This window comes from Ictalurus punctatus, chromosome 6 (genome assembly GCF_001660625.3).
Source record: "Ictalurus punctatus breed USDA103 chromosome 6, Coco_2.0, whole genome shotgun sequence".
In the NCBI taxonomy this organism is placed as follows: Eukaryota; Metazoa; Chordata; class Actinopteri; order Siluriformes; family Ictaluridae; genus Ictalurus; species Ictalurus punctatus.
In genome coordinates this window covers 19,461,303-19,483,067 of record NC_030421.2, presented here as the reverse complement: position 1 = coordinate 19,483,067, position 21,765 = coordinate 19,461,303, and the positions used below count along the sequence as shown (strand labels likewise).

The following is a 21,765-nucleotide window of genomic DNA, read 5'->3' as shown; positions in this document are numbered from 1 at the left end:
CTTGATGTATTTCTTGGTTTCGCCTCTAGGCAAGTGCATCAGTAAGAGCTGGGTTTGTGATGGTGACAACGACTGTGAGGATCACTCAGACGAGGAGTCATGCACCTCATCCATGTGTGACCCTCCCACACAGCCCTGTGCCAACGACACATCCACCTGCCTGCATCCTCACCAGATCTGCGACGGGAGGAACGATTGTGCCGACCAATCAGATGAAGGCCCATTTTGTGGTGAGTGTCTGTGAGCCTTTTGGCTTGGATGCATTTGGAAAGCTGTCTGCTTTTAGCATTTGTGTTTGTATGAGCAGTATCACTATAAATCAACATTGTGGGGTCGTAACTGTCAAATAAATGAATGCAGTATTACATGTCATTCTTCATTATACTCTCCAGTGAAGAAGTTTGTTTGCGTCATCTTTGACTGCTGTCGCTTTGATTTTTATAGCTATAACAGATGTAATATCTCAGTGAAGGAATTACATAGGTTCCAAGAAGTAAAAGATTTGTCACACGTTATATCAGTGCACGCTGATGCTTTTCAGATCGTGTCTGACATTACAACAATAATTAATACTAGATAGAAATACACTGTGTATGGTGTATGGCACAACTGATACACAGTGGAGTGAATCATTGTTTATTGTGTTTACCACCTAATCGCTGAATGTTACTTTATTTATGTTAGCACACAATAACCCGAAGGTCTTCTTTCATTCCTGTATTACATTCTATCCTTGAGCAAGTGTTACTACTTCTAAATGTGATCCTTGTGTGCAGCCTGGCTGAAACAGCCTTTGATAATGTGTTTGCTTCAGTAGCCCTCACTGTAGAAATAATCTCAGGAGAATTGGCAATGTGTAATCCTTTAGAGCGGGACAAGATAAGCATTTTGGTATATTTAAGCTCGTTGTCAACAGTAGCCCATAGGAGACTACTGGCCTTGTACAGAAACATGGAACATCTAATGTGAAAGGGCCCCCACAATGGCTCAGCCATCTCATTGTCAGTTAGATAGTACAGTGATAGCTTGAGGGGCTGGTTGATTTGAGCCAGCACATCTAGCCTGTTTCCTACTGTATCCTTGGGGAAAAAAAGGTTCTGCTCCTCGATGAATTTCAGGGCCCCGCCATGGACTAAATTAAATCCTTGTCAGTGCTGAGTGGATCATCTTAATCACTAAAACCAATGAGTCCTTGGAACAATGTCGATTTACTCAGCTTTTAAATCTTGGTTTTCCTGTCTTTAAACAAGGACAAGAGAAAAAAAGAGCTTTTCATTAGAGATGTGTTTTTGAAAACTCTGAAAAGACATACAGTACCTTAGTTTCTGTTTTCACTTAGCTTGAAGCAGTATAAGTAATAAAGATATCTTCTACTCAGTCAGGGTACATTTTGTTTTCTATGCACAAAGCCAGTTTCTTTAATGTAATACTGCAGCAGCCTCATTTCTTAAAAGTGCCTGACTTTTCACAGTGTGGCACTGTCACACTTAGCTAGTAATGTCCATTAGCTCAGTATAATTAAAATGTAAACAGATTTACTTTTATTTTCTGATAAGAACACTTTTATGTAGAGATGCACCAATACTAAATTTCTGCGCCGATAACAATACCCGATTATTCAGAGTGATATCGGCCGATACCGATAGTTTGGTGGTTCTGCCTTTTATGCCTTCTTTTAAATTAATAAGACATGAACTAAATTCTAAAGATTAAAGTAAGATTTCTTAACTCATTAAGAAATGTTATTATGAATGTTATTAATTCATATTAACATTGACTGCATTCTAAAAAACATCATGTTAGGCTTCACATTCACTCACCACAAACAAAAGCATTTCTACTTCATCAGTGAACATCAAACTGGTAATATATAATATAAATCTTTTTTATATATTAACATTAACTGGATATGAATTATAATATTCTCAAATATATTTTGTGTACAGTGCATCCGGAAAGTATTCACAGCGCTTCACTTTTTCCACATATTGTTATGTTACAGCCTTATTCTAAAATAGATTAAATTCATTATTTTCCTCAAAATTCTACAAACAATACCCCATAATGACAACATGAAAGAAGTTTGTTTGAAATCTTTGCAAATTTATTAAAAATAAAAAACAAAAAAAGCACATTTACGTAAGTATTCACAGTCTTTGCTGAGTATTTTGTTGAAGCACCTTTGGCACCAATTACAGCCTCAAGTCTTTTTGAGTATGATGCTACAAGCTTGGCACACCTATTTTTGGGCAGTTTCTCCCATTCTTCTTTGCAGGACCTCTCAAGCTCCATCAGGTTGGATGGGGAGCGTCGGTGCACAGCCATTTTCAGATCTCTCCAGAGATGTTCAATCGGGTTCAAGTCTGGGCTCTGGCTGGGCCACTCAAGGACATTCACAGAGTTGTCCTGTAGCCACTGCTTTGTTATCTTGGCTGTGTGCTTAGGATCGTTGTCCTGTTGGAAGATGAACCTTCATCCCAGTCTGAGGTCCAGAGCGCTCTGGAGGAGGTTTTCATCAAGGTTTTCTCTGTACATTGCTGCATTCATCTTTTCCTCGACTGACTAGTCTCCCAGTTCCTGCCACTGAAAAACATCCCCACAGCATGATGCTGCCACCACCATGCTTCACTGTAGGGATGGTATTGGCCAGATGATGAGTGGTGCCTGGTTTCCTCCAGACATGACGCTTGCCATTCAGGCCAGAGAGTTCAATCTTTGTTCAATCTTTGGTCTGAGAGTCCTTCAGGTCCCTTTTGGCAAACTCCAGGCGGGTTGTCATGTGCCTTTTACTGAGGAGGGGCTTCCATCTGGCCACTCTACCATTCAGGCCTGATTGATGGAGTTCTGTAGACATGATTGTTCTTCTGGAAGGTTCTCCTCTCTCCACAGAGACACGCTGCAGCTCTGTCAGGGTGACCATCAGGTTTTTGGTCACCTCCCCGACTAAGGCCCTTCTCTAGGAAGAGTCCTGCTGGTTCCAGACTTCTTCCATTTATGGATGATGGAGGCCACTGTGCTCATTGGGACCTTCAATGCTGCAGAAATGTTTCTGTACCCTTCCCAAGATCTGTGCCTCGATACAATCCTGTCTCGGAGGACCTTATATAGACAGGTGTGTGCCTTTCCATATCATGTCCAATCAATTGAATTTACCACAGGTGGACTCCAATCAAGTTGTAGAAACATCTCAATTAAGTGGAAACGCTTAATCGCTCTTCAAGTGATCTTCCTTTTTTTTTTTTTTTAATTACTATTGTGTAGTGCTGACGCCCCATGAAACGGCATTTCTTCAGGCTTTTGAGTCTTTTTTTTTTTTAGAGCGTCTCGATTCAGTGGAAACAGGATGCACCTGAGCACAATTTTGAGTGTCATGGCAAAGGCTGTGAATACTTATGTAAATGTGCTTTTTTGTTTTTTTATTTTTAATACATTTGCAAAGATTTCAAACAAACTTCTTTCATGTTGTTATTATGATTATGGGGTATTGTTTGTAGAATTTTGAGGAAAATAATGAATTTAATCCATTTTGGAATAAGGCTGTAACATAACAAAATGTGGGAAAAGTGAAGCGCTGTGAATACTTTCCGGATGCACTGTATAGTGACAATTTCTACTGCATTTCAGTTGCTTGCATGAGCCAAAAAACTGGTCTGTTATTTCAAGCCTTTCTATTTCACAATGGCTTAATACTCACTAATACTTCCTCACTTCCAGTTTATTATAGTTCATACAGTTTCAGCCAATTACCAGATTTTAGCCATGGAAAAAAGTCAAATTATTATCAGCTTAATTCCCTTTCAGGACTATTTATCTGTGAAGGGGGAAACTGCAGCCAAAAATAATGGCCTCATTGGGGTGCAGTGCTCCTTCATTACATTGATAACACTACATGCAAACCAATCAAGTTGGGAAAGAAGCAAATAATATCTAGAAACTTCATTTACAGTATGAGATGCATACATGAGTCTGTATAAAGAATGGCTGGAACAAAATTTATAGCCAGTCCATCAGCTATAAGTAATTTGCCATGCATTAATGAAACTGTGCAGTGAAAAGTAATACACTATTAGTATAGTCTGCTTCCACCCACTGAATAAATTTCCTCATGAATTTATTTCCTTATTTACTTACTTACTTACTTAATTACAGTTAAGCCCTTTACTCCAAACAAGTGTTTTCTTTCCTTTATGTTTTCTCAGACAAATGCTTACAGGTGAATGGGGGCTGCAGTCATCAGTGTAGTGTGGCTCCCAGTAGAGGAGTGGTGTGTTCCTGCCCCTCTGGGCTACACTTGGCTTCAGACAATAAGACCTGTGAAGTGGTGGACTACTGCACCCGACACCTGAAGTGCAGTCAGAGGTGTGAGCAGTACAAAACCACAGTAAAGTGCTTCTGCTACCCTGGCTGGAGGCTCGATCTGGATGGGGAGAGTTGTCATAGCACTGGTACTTTCACAGTTTGTGCACATTCCCCATTGAAATATCTACTGTGTCATAAACTGGGTGCATTTGGAGGCACATCAAATTGTAATGCAAAGAAGTGATGCAAACAGAGTTTTGGCAAAATAACAATTTGTTAATTCTTGCTCGAATCAGCTAGACAGCTAGCTATTTTTACTCTGCACGGTACAAGTAATACCACAAAACCCTAGCATAATCTATCTAAGTTACAAATTTTACCTAAAATTCCCATTTGATATCATGGCTGTTCATGAATTCATAGCCGAGTTATGGGCATTGTGTGCTTTATGTAGTGGATGTGCTCAAAGTGCAAAGTAATAAAAGGACCAATAATCCAATGACAGCAGGATAGACAATCAGGGGGTTTCCAGTGAGAAGCTAATGTTTTTACAGCAGCATGCCTGCCAAACACTTTTAGATTGTCTCAAGCAGTCAAATTTGGGTCATTAGCTGGCAGATGACAATGAGCATCTGTGTGATATACTGTGGGTCGATCCTGAGAAACATATGCAGAACAGAGTTGGCTCTTATTTCAGAAAACCATGACGTGATTCAGAGAAATGGGCTTTAGTTGTGTACATGTCTCTTTCCACACTGTCAGATCCCTTTGAAGCCTTCATTATCTTTTCCATCCGGCATGAGATCAGAAGGATCGACCTTCACAAGCGCGACTACAGTCTGCTAGTGCCTGGGCTCAGGAACACCATCGCACTGGACTTCCACTTCAATCACAGCCTGCTTTACTGGACCGACGTGGTGGAGGACAAGATCTACAGGGGAAAGCTCTCAGACACTGGAGGTACATGCTCAGTCCCACAGACAGAGTGACATACCTTAGTGTCTAGATCCCTATTGATTTCATCCTGCCTTAAACTGAAGAAAAAATGGATCTGATTTCAACTTTTTATTCTATGAAAGTAGGATACGTTTTTATTAGAGGACTATTTTGACGCCTGCTGGGACAGAAATGGGGCTGTCTTTAAGGGAACCACAAAATTTCAGAAGGAACTGATGAATGCTGCTAGTTCACTGGGTGGCCATTTAGCAATGGGCACCCCCATCGCATTTATCACACTAGCCTGTGTTTCTCTCTATGACCTGATGCCTGTACAAACAGCCCCGCCATGACTGTTGCATACCCTTTGTTAGCATTTCATTAGGCTCTCCGCAGCCAAGGATAATTGCAAACAGCTGGATTATAGACAGTCTGGGAAAGGCTTTAATGTTTTGTAGAAAGCCTAGAGACAGATTCCTTTGTCTGTAATGTCGATCTGCTCTCCTCCTGAGTTTGCTATTTTCTCCTGATAGCATTTTGGGGAAATGAAGGCACAAAAGGTGGAATGCTTTCATGCAATGAATTCTACACACTCTCTGGCCTATTTGCTAGTCTTAGTGATGTTGGTGTGATTGCTGTTGCAGGTGTTACTGGGATTGAAGTAGTGGTTCAGCATGGTTTGGCCACTCCTGAGGGACTGGCAGTGGATTGGATTGCAGGAAACCTTTACTGGATTGACAGTAACCTGGATCAGATTGAGGTGGCGAAGCTGAATGGACGAATGAGAACTACGCTGATTGCAGGGGGGATGGAGCACCCTCGTGCCCTTGCTCTGGACCCAGGCCAAGGGTTAGTATTACTCCACTAAAATGAGTCAAGGGTATTTTATTTTCCTTGAGTAAATTTGGACAAATACTATAGAGCATTCATGGAAAGACACAGAGAAAATGCATTAAAGTTTTATGCATTTTTTTAATGAAAGAAAATTATCAAACCATTTTTAATTAGAAAGTTCATTCCTGCAAGACATTCTGACATACATTTTTAATAACATGTCAAGAAAAATGTGTTTTGTTGTAGTATGCTTCCTTTTTATTTCTATTTGCACTTTGCTCCAATCTCTCAAGGCACCGTGTGGGAAGGAGGAAGCCTCAAGTATGACAACATGAGCTCAAAATAGTCACAGGCTGATCCCAGTAGCATTTAGTGCTTAGAGAATGCTTGTTGGCACTAAAATGAATTGAACATAGTCTGTTGGCTTATGTTGCCCATTTCAGGCATTGGAAATAATTCCCATTAAGTGCCATGGGCAATACAGAGAGGACAGACACAGTATCTCTGCTCGCAAGCTGCAGCTCATGTTGGCACTCAATTGAGTGACACACTGTAAATGGTCTCACTGGAGGCTGAAGTGATATTTTGTAATAATAAAGTCTAACAGATTTTGCAGTCTAACAGCTTGCTACTTGTTAAAAACTACTAAATGTATTGGTATGGGAAGGGAGGTTCTGAAAATGAAGGGATTGAATAGAATGAATAAGAAAAGAGCCTTGATATGCCTGTGCACACTATTGTAGAGCAAATGTTAAATGTTTTCGTATAAAATGCTTTTGGGGTGTTTACTGGTGTGTCGCCATTTCTCATTTAGTATGAGCCATGTGGCAGTATACAGTATATGTTAAGTGATTATTATTGCATCTTTATCACTGGTATATTCTTCTCTGTTTGAAAGTTTGCTTATTCATGTCAGTTCATAGGACATTACTCATATAATTCATTACCAGATGAGCCTAGAGGAAATATTTGGCTGGGATTTACCCTGCTGTGATTTGGCTTGGATTTACCCAGCAGTGTATCTGTATTAGTGAATCTCTTCTCTGCTGTTGTCAACTGTGGAGAAATAATAATTTTTCTGCTTATGCTGTTTTGCAGAATTGTGTTCTGGACAGACTGGGATGCAAACTTTCCACGGATTGAGGCTGCATCAATGTGTGGAAGTGGGAGGCATGTAGTCTTCAAGGATATGGAGATAGGAGCCTGGCCAAACGGACTAACATTGGACCACCTGGAGAGGCGCATAATATGGACAGATGCTCGGTAGGCGAGGATATGAGGATGATATATATATATAATATGTATATATATATATATAATATGTATATATATATATATATATATATATATATATATATATATATATATATATATATATATATATATATAATATATATATATATATAATATGTATATATATAATATATATATATATATATATATATATATATATATATATATATATAATATGTATATATATAATATAAAGGTGTGATCAATTGAGCACAGTGGTAGGTTGGAAAAATTGAGGTTTTTTTTTTTTTTAAGAATGGAAAAGACAATACAGCTGCTGCTATTAGAAAAAATCTGTGTCACAACAACACATAGTCATACACAAACATAGTGCATCTTTCATCTGTCTTTCACTTGCAGTCACTAGTCTGACAAAGTGTGAGTGCTTGTAGTGGAAGTCCCGCAGGACATCTATCAGCTGTATCACACCTTGTCAACAGTGGCAGTTCCAAACTGATGTGGGTGTGAGAAGCCCTCCTAAGGTTTTCCTGGTCTCTTCAACAGCTCGGATGCTATTTACTCCGCCTTGTACGATGGCACAGAGGTCATTGAGATCCTAAGGGGCCACGAGTACCTCTCACACCCCTTCGCAGTGTCTCTCTTTGGAGGAAGTGTATACTGGACTGACTGGAGGACCAATACTTTGGCCAAGGCTAATAAATGGACAGGACACAATGTCACAGTCATACAGAAGACCAGTGCCCAGCCTTTTGACCTACAGATTTACCATCCTAGCAGACAACCACAGAGTACGTATTTTAATACTCCAGGAATGTTGTAATGCAGTATGTTTGTCTGTTGCTCATATTGTAACTTATATCGATAGTGACTTTATGTTCTTGTTATATATGTGTAACTATTCTTAGATTCCGTCATGCTTCACTCGTGGGATACTGAGCATTTGATATGTTTTGTACACATGTATGCCCTCCATCTTCAGAATTTGAAGGTTGCATTCTGACTGGCTCTCTGCTCTTTTCTGTAGTTTTCATGGGAAAACAAAATTTTTAAGATTTAATCTTTATTGAAGCAAGATTTATTGTCAGTGGAATCCTACAGTTATTAAAAAAGCAGTTAGTGATGAGTAACCAAGACAATCTTGGATTGTTTTCCATCAGGCTATAGTAAAATATCCAAGACTTTAAAGTGAATGATATACGACTGGCTTGTGCGGGGTCATAGAATCTGCAGGGGACATGTCCCCCACACTTTTAATAAAACGTAAATTCATTCCTCGCACCTTTTCACTGATCATGGCCAATTTGTGTATCTTTGATTTCTATACGTGTACGTGTCTATAAGTCATTACATGACCTGACGTTGCCATGACAATTGGTCACTCACGTCATGTTTCACGCCCATGCTCACACCCGCGCTGAACGCTGAGAGGTCACGATGAGCGGCAAAAAACCATTCACTCCTTTTTTACTAAGCTGAGCAGTAGTGTAAGTTCTTTTGGCAAGTGGTATTCGTGTTGCACAATGATGAATAATTTGCTACATATCTCATTTTAATCGCTGCCTATTTCCAATGATGAATAATTAGCAAGATTTGATGGTAATATTAGTCTACCCACAGTCCCGCACAAACGGGCACTTATTTTCAAACTCTTTTGTAAAATCTTTTATTTTTTTATTACAGATGTGTTATCTGAGTCCTTCACATTAGAACAACATGGTGAATTGTTAATGTTAAATTATGGATTACATAAGTCTGGATCAGGCAGCGTTGTATGTTACATTAATGGTTTCTTTTACTTTTGATATAACATGTTATTGTACTGATATAAGGTCTCATTACAGTGACATGTTTGTTAATTTAGTTCAGTTACAGTCTCTTTGCAACAGTGTTTGAGTGACATTTCTTTTCTGAACTGTGGACTGTTGAATAGAATAAAATAGTGTGTGAATATACAAGTATATATTATATGCTGTGTGCTATGTATATGCAATACAATGTACACTAAACACAATTTGCAATATTTAAATAATACAGTGCAATATACAACACATATCATGCAAGTACAGATTCATAAATAGCATATTAAGCCAAATAAGAGCAAGAAGAGATAAAACCCATCAATTAGACAAAGGTCAGAAAAAAGAATACCCTTGACATTCTTTCCCCTGCAATCCCGCCTCATCCTAAACCCCCCACCCCCCCCACCCCACATACACACATCTGAAATTATGGCTATGCCCCTGTGCACATGAGACTCATGTGAAACTGATCTGAGCATTTTCTTTAAAAGTTGAACTATGCTGCAGTGAGTTTCGGAAAATGTTATGCTTTGCAGTATGCCATGCTCCTTCTGTACAAGGCTTCTCTATACAAATGCCCACACTAGATCAAAGAAGTCAGCAAATGCAATAAATAAAAAACAAGCAAACAAACCAAAAATTAATAAATCAGTCAATCAGTCAAGCTTATTTTGCAAATACCATTAAGCCTATTGACTTGCTGTGCTCCACCTTATAGTGGAAATACGATAATGGACGACATTATAGTGGAAATACGAAAACATGATCTGTTCTGGCTCAGGTTTTGTGAGAGTGAAGTACAAAATGAATTAATCCAGTGGCCACTCCATGGTATGAAAATTCATTTGAGCTGATTCCTGCTGTTCATTCGTTTCTCTAGCCCATCAGAAAGTGCCTCCATTGAGGGTGGTGCATAATTGAAAAAAGTGGTCATGCAGAGAACAAGCCAGCTTAATGTGACCTCTAGATGTGTTCTTCTACTCTACCTAAATTTATTTTAATTGTGTCTTGGTAGTTTTTCAAGCCGATTTTTCTATTCACTCCTTCCTAGCTGGTAAGGACAGCTTCAATTTGTCTTCAGAATGCACACGGTGCCCTTTGTGACTTTATCCGTGTCAGAAAAAAAGAAACAGCATAATGAATATAACAGCAGTATAATGTGAATATATGGCACCACTAATGAGCAGTTGCCTATTTCTTCATCTACTAGGAAAATATTTGTTAATTAGGCTTCTATCCTTGTTAAATACACAACAAAGTTGGTTTACTTATAGAACATAAAACGAATGTTACCTATTATAGTTTTATATCTAGGTCCCTTAAATGGTAAGCGTCATTTATTTTACACTTCAATATACTGTTGTAATGGTGACAAACATATAGTGAAATCTTCTTTAGCCTTTTTATCGGAGTTTGTTAATATTAAAACATTCCAGGTGAACAGCTTTCTATTAAAGTATGCTTCAGCTAAAGTAATCTCATTTGCATCAACCGACCCAAAACAGCAGAAAATGCTGCCAACCAGTACAGGCTCAGTTCAGATCTTCTGCCAGTGCAGTCGAGTGACTGTTTTACTCTGATAAGTGCCGACAAATTGTGCTACGTTGCCAAGGAAGCCAATAAGTATAGCTAATCCAATCTTAAAGAGCCTGCTGGGAAAGGCTGGCTATCACTGCCGTCCAAGATCGCAGCTAACAGGCCACGGAAATTGGGTTTGTTTTCGGTGTTACTGTGTTGGCAGGGGAGAGAGGGAACCTCTGGACGCCAGAGGAGTGTAATGGGAGAAAATGCTCAGTGGGTTAATGGCGCTAGACTGCAGGCATCCACAGGCTGTAAATATGTTACGTGTAGTAGAAGAGCTGAAGGCATCGTGAGGTTAAAGAAATAATGTCGGGCACCAGTCTTCCATGATAGCTAGAGCATGCTGTATGATTTCCATTGTTTAAAGCATTTCTACTAATGTTCACAAATGCCTTCAATCCCATTTCAGAATGGATTCAGTTTGTGGATGTAAATCTCTAAACTCAACAGAGGCAAATCAGTGGAGGGCAGGCAAGCATGAACAGTCTGCTGCCCCCCCCCCCCCCCCACCTCCCCAGCTTACTTATATTGCTATTTGTAAGCCCAGGCTCATGAAGTGTGTCACGTCTTCGTTTCACATCTTTGGCCTGCTTATCATAAAAGCGGGGCATTATTAACCAAAAGTTGCCTCCCTAGCAGTCATTTCATGTACACTGCCTCTGTTTATCCATATTTTTTCTTTCAAACAGTGTGATTTCCCCAGAAGACCTAACGAATGTATAATTAATTTACTGGGTCGCTAGACTATGATTTGGTTACTTATTCATGTTTACAGTAATTGATTACAAATACATGCCAAATGCATGTATTAAAAATTGGGGGAAATAATAGGCCCATTTACGAAAATCCCAATGGAGCAATTATTTTTACGAATGCAGTTGGTTTCTGAGTTAATTATGTGTTGTAATGTAGTTCTGGATTCACTGATGGGTTAAATATTCTGGGAAAAATTATACACAATTCCCAAATACTTTAACTAATATCTAATGGCATGCCTAACTGTAAACACTGTACCATTCCTAAAAGAAAAAGCTGAAGAATCATATCATGTCAGAGTTAATCCCATTAGCAGGCTATTTCCAAATAAAGCAGCTGGATCATAACCTCTCTTAGCTCAGATATAAATTACAAGAGGTTTGCAGGACATGTCCAGACATGGAAAGAAAAAACCCTCTCATACAATACATGCTTTCTTAGTGAAGCTTGCTTGTAGTGTTCATTGTGTCACTGCAGTTACCTTGTATAAATGTTACTCGTGATATTGCCAGGAGAGCTCTCCTCTCTTAACTTCTGGAAGTTCTGTGCATGCATTTGCGTCCATTTTAGATGTTCCCCTGGTGTTCTTGGAATAGTGCTGACAAAGACAGCTTTGTGAAAAGTGAAAAGGCGTAGAGAGCTAATTGACTATTCTCCAGTGACCTCTTAGCCGTTATCATGTGATCTGCCTGGTCAGCAATAGTCCCTGATGAAGTACCCCAGAAATGGGCCACTCATGAAACAGATATGCTAGAGATGTTTCAGAAAGAGCTAGACGTGTTTTTTTCTTTCTTTCTTTCTTTTTTAAACGCACTGTGCTACTGCACTGTAAGGTTATGTGTGGTTCGTAGCCGTAGTTTGGATGAATAGCATTGTGCAAAGGACTTAAAACAGTAAGCGCATCTCTTTATATGCTGTAGTAGCCTTGTAGGTTTTGAACCAGATCATATTCTCTTTTAAATTTAAAAGTTTTTTGTTTGTTTGTCTGCTTTACAGCAGTGTCTATGGCTATTTCCTTTAAATGTAAGCAGTTTGGCTGTTACCTCAAAGGCCATAACTTTTAATCAAGAAAAGTAATTTCCTTCATTTTCACTGTAAGTGCTTTACAGAGTGTTTTGATAGTCTGCCTGTGTCTGTCTGCACAAGAAGTTTGAACACAATTTGTTCAATTGATGTCAGCAAAGGTTAGCTTATATTCCTTTAAAGATGGGAGCATTCGTGAACCAGGAGCCATTATACTTGGTATTGATTTCTCTCCTCTGTGTGTTTTCTTTTGTTTGCCCTGAATTCATGTCACTGTTGGTTTTCCAGCCTCAAACCCTTGTGAGGAGAACAGTGGAAGAGGTCCCTGCTCGCATCTTTGCCTCATCGATTACAACCGCACCGCAACATGTGCGTGCCCACACCTCATGAAGATCTCACCCAACAGCCATTACTGCGTGGGTGAGTTAACACCTCTCTACTCTGCTTGGGTTCATGCACCGTTCTTATATTATACAGAGTGTACAAGTTGTGTGTTAGTATGAGGTGGTGAGATACTTTGTGGCATGTTCACCTCAACAATCTTCTGACTTTATAGGATTTCGGTGTTCAGCGTTGAGGTACTTAGACTAAAATTAAAATCCAGTTCCTGTGTCAGTGTACATGAACCGTTCTTACTTTGACTCATATGACATCACTGTTCCTATACGAAGGTTCCTGAAAACTCATCTACTTACCTTGCATGGTGTTTTTGCTGTGTTTGCTATTTCCCAGCATTGAAGAGGTTTTTGCTGTATGTGAGACGTTCTGAGATCCGAGGTGTGGACATCGATAACCCCTATATGAACATCATGACTGCTTTAACTGTCCCTGACATTGATGATGTCACGGTCGTGGATTACGATGCTCTAGAGGAACGGATTTATTGGGCAGATGTGAAGACTCAAACTGTAAAGCGGGCCTTCATCAATGGAACAAGCCTTGAGACGGTCATCTCTGGAGGTAAGGTAGTATATTTAACAAGAAAAAAAAGTGACGCAGGGCAGTTTGTCTTTACTACGGAGTGTGCTTAGGAAAATTATGTCATTATAAAACACTTAATTTTTTTCATATAGTTCACTATTTTCTAACCTGTATTAAAAAGGAAGAGATTTGAGTAGTGAAAATACTTCTCCTGCACTTTATGAATATGTAGATTACCACTGTTATTTTTTTCTTTCTTCAAACTACATTTAGAATGAACAAATGAGAAAGTGCTTTATTATAATATATGCAGCAAAGCAGGTATAATAAAAAAAAAAACACTGTACTTATGAGTATGGAGGCTTAGTGGTATTAGTGCTAATAGCTAAGAGCTTGCTATCCATTTCATGGTGGACAATCATAAATCCATTAGCCTACTGGGCAGGTGGAAAATGCAGTGTGCTGCCCAGTCCACTGTTGTAGTTTCCCAGAAACCTAACTGACTCAAAAGTAGTAGCTAGTGTAATGTAATAATGTGTGATGAGCTAGATATCCAGTTAACTGAATACAGCCAAGAGAAATGAATGAGTATAAGATCATGTAGCACATCCTGTTTGTGCCCTCGACAAAAAGTCAGCAATTTGATAGCCAGCATCTTGGCAATGAGATGCTATTAAAAGATATTATTCAAGACTGACTATTGTCTTGATTTTTTCCTGATATGTTTAACAATGAGGTAATGATTACTTATAGCAGAAGAGTTATATGACAGCTTTATTTGACTGCACTTTATTTTGCTTGGTTTTGTTGGTGTTTTTCCACATATCTGTATGTTTCTGATTGTGAAAAGATCGTCAACCATCCACCCACGCTAATTAATCTGCTTAGCAAAAAAAATATCTACATCATCCAGATTGTGCTTTTGCTATTGTATGTAATGCATGATATTCACTGCATTTTATTTAAATGTTTTTTTTTCCATTTTCATTTAGGCTGTATTTAAACTAATTAGTGATGGAAATTGCAGAAAATAGGTTTAGAGTTTTTTTTTTTTTTTTACGTTTTGTAAGCAGACTCTCAAGGTTTACCTAAATAGCTGACACAGCACTACTGCATTAAAAGATAGCATAAGTTTAAACATAGTCTACATAGCCAACATTTTGGTTGTTGAAGCTACCTGTCTGCTGATTTTTCACTGATAACTACTTAACTACTGATAAAAATACTAACAGCCTGGACATGAAATCTGCTTTTCCCAGTCATCCAGGCTACTTACAGTATTTGTCCAACACTGAATATGCTGAAATTGATGCCTTTATTGTGAGTTGCTTCTGGCATTTGCAGATATTCAGAACTGCCGTGGCCTAGCAGTAGATTGGCTCTCAAGGAATATGTACTGGTTGAGCTCTGAAAATGAAGAGACCCAGATCAATGTTGCTCGCCTGGATGGAGCACTTAAAACTTCAGTCATCCATGGGATTGATAAACCAAAGTGTCTGGCAGTACATCCAGCCAAAGGGTATGCAATCCAAAAAGTATTTTAGTGTATTTAACATATACTGTAAAATAAGTATGTAATACATTAACATACTGTTTAATGGATTTATGCACTTGCTTGAAAAAAAAAATACAGGAGGAACAGAATTATTCCATGGGCAAATGTTGGAAAAGTAATATTTGTAGAACTTGTCCAGTCCTTTAACAGATCTAGGCTTAAGTTGTATTCTGGACAAATATCTAATATAATGTATACCTTAGAATAAACACATTAGACTAATGTGTTGTCTTTTCAATTGAACACTATAGGAAGATATACTGGACAGATGGGAATACGATAAATCTAGCAAACATGGACGGGAGTAACAGGAAAGTTCTTCACCAGAACCAGAAAGATCCAGTAGGTATGTCTAATCACATAATTTTTTTTTTTCCGCTCACCTGTCTTAACCTATATTCAAAACCGATATTTATACTCTTATGTCCACTGCTGAATCAAAATAGCCTTTTTATCAAGTTGTCTTGTCCCATAGAATCACACAGTACTGCATAACCTATTTCCACATATTCACACACATCACATATTGCTCTATTCCAAAGTCATTTGAAAACATATACTATAAAATCATACAAATCCTAGTCCTGACCTTCTACACCCACCTTAGGTCTCTCAATAGACTTTCCTGCAAGCAAGTTGTACTGGATTAGCTCAGCTAATGGCACGGTCAACAGGTGTAATCTGGATGGCAGTGGCTTTGAGGTGATTGAAACTATGAAGAAGAATTTAACCAAAGCCACAGCTCTGGCAGTCATGGGTAAGAGATTCAGCTTTGACACCCATCTCATTGATGTTACATTACACTTGATTGGGACATCTCAGTTTCTTATATACATTATATATTATTGAATTAATGAGAAAATTAGTACTTAATGAATTATAATTTTTCATTTAAAAAAGTGCACTGCTCCATAATTTTGGTGGTACTGGTTTTGTTTTACCTTATATTGTTTTAGTCACTTCTACTGACAATGTTTCTGCTATGTATTTGCTATGTAGCGGTGTTCCTGTAGCTTGTGGCACCTATTGCTTTCAGACAACAGTGCAGCACTGGAATGGATACTTTGTGTTACCATGGCACCATGGTATGAGAAACTGAGATATTAATTATCCACAGCAAACCCTCAGTGTCCGAAACATTTCCAAAAAAAAAAAGCTGTTCCACTGGAAGCAATATTGCTCATCAATTGGGAGAGTAAATGTAGGTCTCAGTCTGAAGCCAGGAATATACTTGCCTATATTAAAAAAAAGTGGGGTGAGAAGCTGATATGATTGATTTCTGTCCAGATGGAACTGGATAATGAAGACTGGTTGTTTGGATAGACACCCAACTGCTGTAGAGCATCTGCTTTTTAATCACACCATTTGCATTAGGCTGGGTGTAAGACTCAAATTACAATTCTTTCCATATGCCAGAACTCAGATTAGGTACAGCTCTTGCAGAGAGAGAACTGGCATTGGTTAGTGTAAACATAAAGAAGGCGGTATATAGAGGGCAGTAATCAGTAGAGATCAATCAAACACTATAAGCACTTAGAACAACTCGTATCATTTGCAAATTTATTTCCCTTCCACTTAGGAGGAAATAATGAACAATACGCCTACATTTATTCTGGCTTGACAGGAGTCACTGTAGTAATTGACAGAATGGGGGGAAAAAAAAACAAGCATATGTGAATCTGAAGATTTTACAGATAAGAAATATAATTAACAAGTCAACAGCTTTCTCTGTTTCCATCTTTTTTCTTTCCTTCTATCTTTTTTTCCCATGGTTTGTTAATCTGAGGGACATTTTTGCAACTGTTCCTTTAACACGTAATTGCATCTGTGAACAACTTCATGAGACAACAGAGAAATATGTCATCTTTGTCCATATTAATAATATTAACTTGCATACTAATAGTATTAACACACATCATTAATATTAACACATATTACAATGAATTCGATTCCTGCTGCTACCCTGTGTGTGCGGAGTTTACAGGTTCTCCCCGTGCTGTGGGGGCTTCCTCTGGGTACTCCGGTTTCCTCCCCCAGTCCAAAGACATGCATGGTAGACTGATTGGCATTTCCAAAGTGTCCATAGTGTATGAATGGGTGTGTGAATGTGTATGTGATTGTGCCCTGCGATGGGTTGGCACCCTGTCCAGGGTGTACCAGCCTTGTGCCTGGGCTCCCTGGGATAGGCTCCAGGTTCCCCGTGACCCTGTAAGATAAGCGGTATAGAAAATGGATGGATGGATGGATGGATGGATGGATGTGTGTAAATATAATTATGTCACAAGTAAGTGTCCATACAGATACCCTCATTACGCAGATTCATAAATGCTGATCTTACTTCTTCTTGAAACTAAGGCTAAGTAGTTTTATAATGTAACTTCTAGGCAGTACACTGAGCTGTGATTAATTTTAGTCATAATTGCATTTTTAGCACCATTCTTATGAGTAATTGACAAAGGGTTGGTGAATATGGGCCCAGAAAACAAAAGCGCAGTCAGGTCCTGCCAGCACAGCACATTGACTACGCTATGATTTGTTCCTAATAGACTACTAATGGACGATGCTTTAGCAGGTGTGCTACTGTTGTTTTCACAGTGCTAAATACTGCCCTCCCTGTTGAAGCCATTTTTGACTGAGGCTGTAATTTATTATAAAAAAGTGAAACAGAGTAAAAGGCCACCTGAATGACTAATGGTGTAAGTTTAAAGAAGTAGCAGGCTACAGCATAATGGCAAAATGAAGCTTTGTCTATGCGCTATCCATCACAATTATTCTGTCTTTTTCACAGTGAGAAAAGCTTTCTCTGACTTTTTGCAAAGCTGTCTGAGTCTGTTCAGAAGATACTTCTGTTTGCTGTTTTTTTTTTAGAGGAACAGATTTGTGTAGCAGATTTGTTAAGCCAAGGCAGAAATTCTTTTATAAACTACCTTCAACGGGTAATGGTTAAAGGTATGAAGAGGATAGCACTGTTTAAGAATTTTTTTCCCCATTTTCCTTCCTCTTCTTCTTCTTTTTCTTCTTCTTCTTCTCCTCCTTCTTTGTCAATGCTCAGACTTTTACTTGTTCTGAGTATTCCAAACAGTTTCATATGAAACCATGTTTGCTGATTTATAAGTGCTTCTGCAGGCTTTTATTTTTTTTCTGCTGAAAGTGTTCAAGACAGATGGTTCTTGTTGAAAAAATGGGGTGATTATTTGTTCTCTACAAGGGCTTTTAGTTCATAAGTGCACAACTGAAATGTTTTGGGGTTTTTTTCAGTGTATGTGTATCAGTGTGTGCATCTATCTCTTTGTCCCAGTCTAGGTAAGCCTGGGGGTGGAAGGATGATCATGCAGTCGTGTGTGGGTGTCTGAGTAGGTAGTATTTGTAGAAGAGTAGTTTCAGAACTTTTGTTTCACTGTGCAGCAAATCTGCCATGAACTCCTTTCTGGTTGTCTGCTTGCTGGGTTAAGCACATGGTTTAAACTTTAAACAGCCTTGAAATGATAGAACACACCTATCACATACAGAATAATAACACTAGTGGATAATATGATCTCTGGAGAAAGCGTCAAAGAGCCTTAGTGCCCAGGATCTGCTTTTCATCGTTAAGACTGCTGATCCTCTCATGCACATATGTAAAGGCGACGCAGATGAACAGGTGAGAGTTTTTTTTTATGTCACAATGTAGCAGGGACTCATTGTAATGTACAATGTAGTTTTCAACCATATTGATCTCTCATTTGTTAATTACCTGCTTGAAGTGATAAAAATAAACCTATTAGGATTCTGTAGTTACGGCTTAGCTCATTCAAGGTTAATCAAATATATTGAACTGCTATGGAACAAACAGCTCCTTCCTAGCCCTCTGATTTTCAGAATCAGCGCAATCGATTAGCCATTTGGAACACTGCGTCTGGGCCGACACCCTGTGAAGATTGAACGAGATTGTGATCTAAGATCTTTGGCCTGTATCTTTGCCATCTCTCTCCCAGTGAGGGCGCCTTAATTGAAGAGATTTACCAAGGTTAACCATCATGCCATGTTATCAACTTATGCCCTTATAAAGCTGTTTCATCTGCCGAGCTGTAAAAAATAAATAAATAACTAAAAAAGCTATCTGATGGTATTCACCTGCCATACAAATGTCCACGTACTAGTAGAAGTACAGAGCAGAAAGTGATGAGAGATGTATCATATCATTGTGTAGAGATGTAGAGGGAATATTCAATTTTCATAGCTCCAGTTTAAAGCGGGATTAATATACATTAAATACTGGTTGTTTGATTAATGCACATTTTATTTCTTAAAGAGCCCCAATCAACTCATGAAGAAGATTTCAAGGAGCAAGATGACTGAAGGAATTAAAGCAGTTTTATTGTAATTTATTGGCATGAGGCTGGATTGCTTCCTCCATGGAAGCTTTATAAAGATTTGGTGTGAGATGTAGTGAGAGCTCTCATTCAGATCATGTGACTTCCTTCATCTGTAATCAGATCAAATACTTAAAGCGGAAATTGTTCTTACTGAGCTGTGCTGTAAACCATCCCCCAGTCTGGATGCCAACAAATGTATACAGTCAGTGTTGGTAACCCAGACTCAAACATTTCAGAGGCTATTTGTATGTCACCATTTTCATTTAATTCCACACAATTATTTAATCACAGCTAGATGAAAGTTTCCTCTAGGTCACATCTAAAACTATACATCCATTTCTTGAACTACAGAAACTTTAATAATTTTACAAATCTGCCTGAGTTTGAATGCCATATTCTGGTATTCTCCTCCTATGTAACTCTAGCTGTCTTTCTTTTCCTTTTTTTTGGGAAGTATAAATGTTATTAAGCCTAGTGTAAGTTACACAGTGCATATATCTTTTACAGACTGATCAACTGTAACATGTCCTACTCTAAATCTTTCTTTTTCCTATACCATGTCAGTGACAAGGTTGTCAAACTATGAAAAGGTTATAGCTCATTCTTCCAATGTCAGTCTCCCTTTCTCTTGTCTTATGTCATCCATTCATCCATCCATCCATTTTCTGTACTGCTTATCCTACACAGGGTCCTGGGGGACACCCAGGATGGGGTACCAACCCATCGCACGTCACAATCACACACACATTCACGCAGTACAGACAATTTATGAATGCCAATCAGCCTACAATGCATGTCTTTTGACTGGGGAGGAAACCAGAGTACCGGGAGGAAACCCCTGAAGCACGGGGAGAACATGCAAACTCTGCATACACAGGGCAAATGCAGGAGTTGAACCCAATTGATCTTTAATTAAAAAAATAAATAATAATACTCTGCTCTCATGGATATCAAACGATTGCAAACAAAACACAGGTTTATTAAAATTATATATATCTTTGTTATGCTAAATTTAAAATGACTAAACTGCAAATGACTAATGTGCAATCAACCTATGACATTGATTTATCTATCATTTCTTTGTCCACAATTTTAGTTGTGTTTTAGTTGTGAGTATTTGTGTGTGCCTAGGTCACCGGTGATAATGAGATGTGCACTAATTATACATTCATTGAAATCCACACCTTTTCACAGATTATATTTCACCTAAAAAAAAAAAAATCCAGAAACTACCAAAGTGTCTAGGATCAAGGTCACCTTTCTTCCAAACTGCTGAGAATTTGTACTCTATAGCCTTTATTCTAATATCCCTGGTCACCTGGTGTGTCAGCACTGCCTGCCTCTCTGCAGCACGCAGGCACAGTTCAGGCTCCAAGCCAAGAACAACCTCTGTGGCCCTTTGTTGCACACTGTGCCTGAGTAGGAACAACACACAGACTGCTATCTACAGTGATGTTCTGACATTGGTCTCTATGAATGGAAAGACATAATCTCAGACCAGGGCACTGTGCCAGGCAGCTCTAAACACTGCTTCATTGACTTTCCTACAGACAGGGACGTGCACAATGCCTTGGCCCTATCTACTGTAGTTATAATTTACTAATGATCTGGAGCAGACCTATTATCCCCGGAGTGAGCATACATGCATGACAATAGCTTATACTCATGGTCAATGAAAGATTCATATGCTTTAACAGGTGGCAAGCTGTGGTGGGCAGATGACGATCTGGCGCAGCTAGGCACAGTGGCAAAGCGAGATGGCCGTAGCCTTGTGGCACTACGCAATAAGACCAGCGGAGTGGTTCACATGAAAGTGTATGACCGAGAGGGCCAGAAAGGTGAGCTGCCAAGCGATGTTTTAAAGCAATCCTCTATATTTATGAAAAGGAGTTACTTTGAAGTGTGTTAATGTAAATTAAAATGGCCTGTGAAATTAGATGTAAATGAAAAATAATGGGTGGCTGGGTTTTCAAGGGTTTTAATTTGATGTTGATTTATTCCCGCATAGATTATAATGAGTAACATTTACAGTTTATGGTTGGACTATTACATTAAGTTTGATAACAAATCCTCCCTTTCTTTTTCAATATGTAAAAGTGCACTGCAGATTTATCGGTGAATCACTTTTCCATTTTCTGAGTTATTAGGCAAATAATTCAGGGTAATGGCAGGTCCATTAACAACGTTGCTGTGGATCCCACTAAACTGTCCACTTGAATAAAGAATGACCATTAAGCAGCTCTGATGTATATCTATTCAGCCTCTAAACTTTTCAAGCAGCAGTTAGCTTCTCTATTCATATTCTGCTCTGTCTCATTACTGTCTGAGACAGCTAAGGAGTGATCTCCTTGGGAGCACAGCAGGGTACACGCTTCCTACGTGCTTCTCTTCAGTCATTCGCGCATTATTATAAACTAAAGGCACTAGTTTGGGAAACGTCCATTGAAGCTTT

The 21,765-nt window shown here is 38.8% G+C and overlaps 1 protein-coding gene across 7 annotated transcripts in view; it reads left to right on the top strand.

Moving 5' to 3' along the window:
- Positions 1 to 21,765, top strand: part of lrp1bb (low density lipoprotein receptor-related protein 1Bb) — a 329,687-nt gene that overhangs the window by 213,111 nt on the left and 94,811 nt on the right. For all 7 annotated transcript variants that reach the window (XR_008396570.1, XR_006982676.2, XR_008396571.1 and 4 more), the window contains exons 22-33: positions 30 to 230; positions 4,200 to 4,445; positions 5,062 to 5,259; positions 5,880 to 6,084; positions 7,168 to 7,332; positions 7,867 to 8,111; positions 12,771 to 12,902; positions 13,215 to 13,442; positions 14,748 to 14,922; positions 15,210 to 15,304; positions 15,566 to 15,715; positions 21,011 to 21,151. Coding sequence is in view for 3 of the 7 variants with exons in the window: in XM_047156107.2 (XP_047012063.2) it covers positions 30 to 230; positions 4,200 to 4,445; positions 5,062 to 5,259; positions 5,880 to 6,084; positions 7,168 to 7,332; positions 7,867 to 8,111; positions 12,771 to 12,902; positions 13,215 to 13,442; positions 14,748 to 14,922; positions 15,210 to 15,304; positions 15,566 to 15,715; positions 21,011 to 21,151 (2,181 nt within the window). In the remaining 4 variants the exon portion in view is untranslated. The remainder of the gene's footprint in view (positions 1 to 29; positions 231 to 4,199; positions 4,446 to 5,061; positions 5,260 to 5,879; positions 6,085 to 7,167; positions 7,333 to 7,866; positions 8,112 to 12,770; positions 12,903 to 13,214; positions 13,443 to 14,747; positions 14,923 to 15,209; positions 15,305 to 15,565; positions 15,716 to 21,010; positions 21,152 to 21,765) is intronic.